The sequence below is a fragment of the Argentina silus genome, assembly GCF_951799395.1.
Source record: "Argentina silus genome assembly, contig: scaffold_282, whole genome shotgun sequence".
Classification (NCBI taxonomy): domain Eukaryota; kingdom Metazoa; phylum Chordata; class Actinopteri; order Argentiniformes; family Argentinidae; genus Argentina; species Argentina silus.
Window position 1 is genome coordinate 15001 of NW_028153105.1, and position 5000 is coordinate 20000.

Genomic DNA, 5000 nt, shown 5'->3' on the forward strand with positions numbered 1-5000 from the left:
TGAAGTGATCCTCTATCCTCAGCTTGTGGTTGTGCTTGGCCTTTTTGATGCCCCTCTGCAGATTAGCCCTGGATGAGCTATAGGCCCGAGCATCCCCTGATCTGAAGGCAATGTCGCGTGCCTTCAGCAGGAGTCGGACCTCACTGTTCATCCATGGCTTCTGATTAGGGAAAGTGGTGATCCGCTTGAGTGTGGTGACACTGCTGATGTTGGAATTGATGTAGTCCAAAACAGATGAGGCATATGAATTAATGTCCGTGTGGGAGTCATGGGTGGCCTGAGTGGCAAACACACCCCAGTCAGTGTTTCCAAAACGCTGCTGGAGCGCTGAGTCAGCTCCCTCTGGCCAGACCTTGACTGTCCTCACTGTAGGTTTCACTCGTTTGATGAGTGCTGAGTACTTGGGCAGTAGGAACAATGAAAGGTGGTCTGATTGACCTAGGTGGGGGAGGGGAACGGCTTTGTACGCATCAGCCATGCTGGTGTATACTTGGTCCAATGTCCTGTCTCCTCTGGTGGGGCAAGAGACATTTCGGTGGAATTTGGGCAGTGCAGTCTTTAAGTTGGAGTGATTGAAGTCACCCGCGACAATGAAGGCTGCCTCGGGATGCAGAGTCTGTTGTTTGCTAATGGCAGCATACAGTTCTTTCATAGCAATCTTAGCATTAGCATCCGGGGGGATATAGGCTGCCGTGATAACAGTAGACGTGAACTCTCTGGGCAGATAGAAAGGTCTACACTTAACCATGAGGCCAGGGCAGGGCAGGGCAGGGCAGGGCAGGGCAGGGCAGGGCAGGGCGGGCCAGGGCGGGCCAGGGCAGGGCAGGGCAGGGCAGGGCAGGGCAGGCCAGGCCAGGCCAGGGCAGGGCAGGGCAGGGCAGGGCAGGGCAGGGTCGATAGGTAGATGACTGATGAGTGTGTAGATCCAAGTGTAGATGGTGGTGATGGAGGTAACAGTGGTGATGGAGGTAACAGTGCTGATGGTGGTGATGGAGGTAACAGTGGTGATGGAGGTGATGGAGGTGATGGAAGTGATGGAGGTGATGGAAGTGATGGTGGTGATGGAGGTCCTGTTCCTGGTTCTGGTCTGGTGTGGTCCTAGTCTGGTCTGGTCTGGTCCCAGTCTAGTCTGGTCTGGTCTGGTCTGGTCTGGTCCCAGTCTGGTCTGGTTTGGTCTGGTCTGGTCTGGTCTGGTCTGGTCTGGTCCTAGTCTGGTCTGGTCCTGGTCCTGTCCCTGGTTCTGGTCTGGTCTAGTCTGGTCCCGGTCTGGTGGTGATGGAGGTCCCGGTCCCGGTCCCGGTCTGGTCTGGTCCCAGTCTGGCCCGCCCTGGTCTGGTCTGGTCTGGTCTGGTCTGGTCTGGTCTGGTCCTGGTCCTGGTCCTGGTCCTGGTCCTGGTCCTGGTCCTGGTCCCGGTCCCGGTCTGGTCCTGGTCCCGGTCTGGTCTGGTCTGGTCTGGTCTGGTCTGGTCCTGGTCCTGGTCCTGGTCCTGGTCCCGGTCCCGGTCTGGTCCTGGTCCTGGCCCACCCTGGCCCGCCCTGGCCTGGTCTGGTCCTGTCCCTGGTTCTGCCCTGCCCTGCCCTGCCCTGCTCTGGTCTGGTCCTGTTCCTGTTCCTGGGTCTGGTTCTGGTCTGGTCTGGTAGGGTGGGCCAGGGTGGGCCAGGGCAGGGCAGGGCAGGGCAGGGCAGGGCAGGCCAGGGCGGGCCAGGGCAGGGCAGGGCAGGGCAGGGCAGGGCAGGGCAGGCCAGGGCAGGGCAGGCCAGGGCGGGCCAGGGCAGGGCAGGGCAGGGCAGGGCAGGGCAGGGCAGGCCAGGGCAGGGCAGGGCAGGCCAGGGCGGGCCAGGGTGGGCCAGGGCAGGGCAGGGCAGGCCAGGGCAGGGCAGGGCAGGGCAGGGCAGGGCAGGCCAGGGCAGGGCAGGCCAGGGCGGGCCAGGGTGGGCCAGGGCAGGGCAGGGCAGGGCAGGGCAGGGCAGGGCGGGCCAGGGCGGGCCAGGGCAGGGCAGGGCAGGGCAGGGCAGGGCAGGGCAGGGTCGATAGGTAGATGACTGATGAGTGTGTAGATCCAAGACACTGGGCCTCATGCAGGAAGTGATATACAAACAAATGTCCTCTTATTTTTCTTGGTTTCCAGGGTTTGTTGTTATTTTGTTCCCGTTGATGTCTGGGATTCCCCAGGTTTCCTTATCTTTGCTTCTCTGAGGTAAGAGAACCTTTTGAGTGGTGGAGAGACTCTGACCAAGACAAGAAGAAAACATCTCCTTTTCACACTAATTGTTCGTCCAACGCAAGGAAACATACGTTTTAAATTTGAGGAACATGAAAAATGCATGAATATCATATAATCAAAGTTAGATGATCATATGTTTTAGAGTAATGATAATGATTGGATTATTACATTTGTGGGCTAAAGAAATACTATTGGTCCACTGATCCCAATTATGACTATAAAGCCCTTGGATGATATTGCGTGCGTCCAGCTTCTGAATGGCTTCCAGACTGCCAAACACACGCCGCTCAAATCCCACGCCTCCAACGTATGATCAAGTGGGATTCATCTCACCTGGAAGAGCAGGTGGATGGTTGGATGGTTAAGAACGTTGGTGGATGGTTGGATGGTTAAGAACGTTGGTGGATGGTTGGATGGTTAAGAACGTTGGTGGATGGTTGGATGGTTAAGAACGTTGGTGGATGGTTGGATGGTTAAGAACGTTGGTGGATGGTTGGATGGTTAAGAACGTTGGTGCATCTGGACTTGACTTCTCTTTTGTTTCTCTTAACAGAAAATTAAGAGAAAATCTAAAAGACTAAGAGAATGTTGCTGCATGAGACCCAACGTAACACACACACACACACACACACACACACACACACACACACACACACACACACACACACACACACACACACACTAAGGGAGTTTTCTGCCCAGCCTCCCTCCAGTGTTTCAGCTGGGAGGTGTGATCTGACCTACATATACACTAAAGAGAATAACTGTTCATTCAGCTAGCAACACACACACACACACACTCACACACACACACACACACACACACACACACACACACACACACACACACACACACACACACACACACACACACACACACAGATGGTGAGTACATGTATCTAAATCTCCGTCTCTGTGTTTGAGAGCGGTAACATTTCTCCAGACCCTCAGCTGCGGGGAGACAGCTTTGTTGTTTGAATCCCAGAGTGCCCCTTTAAGGACAGGCCCAGTGCTCTTGGTTGAGACTGAGGACCAGGTCCAGGGGTCAGGGGTCAGTGGCGGACACACATCGCCATTCCGTCTCCAGACTCCGCCCAGGTTGTCATGGGTACAAGCCTGGGCGTTTCTACTGTATCACTGAGTTGAGATGGTAAAACTCATCAACTTCAAACATCCCTCCACCCCCCTCCCTCCCCCCTCCACCCCCCTCCCTCCCCCCTCCACGGGTATTGTCTCGCCCTGTCGTCTGTATCCTGTTGGGTGTTGCTGAGACCAGGTCAGCGCTGCAAAGCCCCTCTGGTGAAGGACGGGATTGTTTCTCCTGATATAACATCATATTGTGCTTTTATATGATGTTTTAATTTGTGTATTTAACTGTGTTGTTGATGTGTTGTTGTGTGGTTGTAGACATATTGTGGACAGAGTTCTCCTGCAGAAGAGGCCTAAACTTAACCAGTCAAAGCTAATGTCTAATTCTGCATCAACTATGTCCAAGTCACAAGACGCAATTCACCTAACTCTTATACAACGTGTCTTTAGGTTCTGATGTATCTTACATCATAACTGATGGTGAAACGCTGGTACAGCCAGGTAATACGACCCCCCAGACCCCAGGTAATACGACCCCCCAGACCCTATTTCCTGGTCTGCAGAAACGACCACCAGAAGGTTATCATGTGAGCGAGACTCACCACGCCCACAGGGAAGGCCAGGACCGCCATCATCCAGTCCCTCAGACCAATCAGCTTCCTCAGCTGGCGCTCCTGCTCACGGCTCTCACTGCCCTTGGTCAGCAGGCTGGACAGGTCTGTCAGCACACACACACCGAAGAACACCGCCTGGATCACCTGCAGCAGGGGGGAGAGGGTCAGCACACACACACACACACACACACACACACACACCGAAGAACACCGCCTGGATCACCTGCAGTAGGGGGGAGAGGGTCAGCACACACACACACACACACACACACACCGAAGAACACCGCCTGGATCACCTGCAGCAGGGGGGAGAGGGTCAGCACACACACACACACACACACACACACACACACCGAAGAACACCGCCTGGATCACCTGCAGCAGGGGGGAGAGGGTCAGTACACACACACACACACACACACACACACACACCGAAGAACACCGCCTGGATCACCTGCAGCAGGGGGGAGAGGGTCAGCACACACACACACACACACACACACACCGAAGAACACCGCCTGGATCACCTGCAGCAGGGGGGAGAGGGTCAGTACACACACACACACACACACACACACCCTGAAGAAGCCTGGATCCCTGGACCTATAGTAGTATAGTATAGTAGTAGTAGTAGTGTGTAGTACAGGGGTGCCCAATACGTCGATTATGATCCACCGGTCGATCGTGAGAGTAGTGCGGGTCGATCGCGTGACATTAATTATTTATTTTTTTACGACGGACATTTGTGCTTCAGCGGTACGAGGCCACTGAGCCAGTGTGAGTGCGCCACTTGATTGACGTACAATGCGGCCAGTCTGAGATCGCTTCTCTTCTACGGGTCACGTGTCACCATGCATTTGCATGTATATATTTCGCAATATATATTTAGCATTTTTTAATGTAGGTAGATCATTTTGATCTGGTCATTTTGAAAGTAGCTCGCAAGCCGAAAAAGTGTGGGCACCCCTGCTGTAGTACAAGACTGCACACAACAGCTGAACCTCTCAAAAGCATCTTCACAGAGGAAGCAGCAGGACGCTGAGTTCTGGATGTCCTTGGAACATAAGCCTTT

General features: G+C 54.3%; 1 protein-coding gene across 1 annotated transcript in view; it reads right to left on the reverse strand.

The window, feature by feature from the left end:
• The window catches only part of LOC310824448 (androgen-induced gene 1 protein-like), a gene marked incomplete at both ends in the record, with an annotated part of 15532 nt that overhangs the window by 6748 nt on the left and 3784 nt on the right, over positions 1-5000 (reverse strand). Inside the window, one exon of the mRNA XM_083697696.1 lies at positions 3917-4072. Within this exon, the coding sequence (XP_083553822.1) occupies positions 3917-4072 (156 nt within the window). The remainder of the gene's footprint in view (positions 1-3916; positions 4073-5000) is intronic.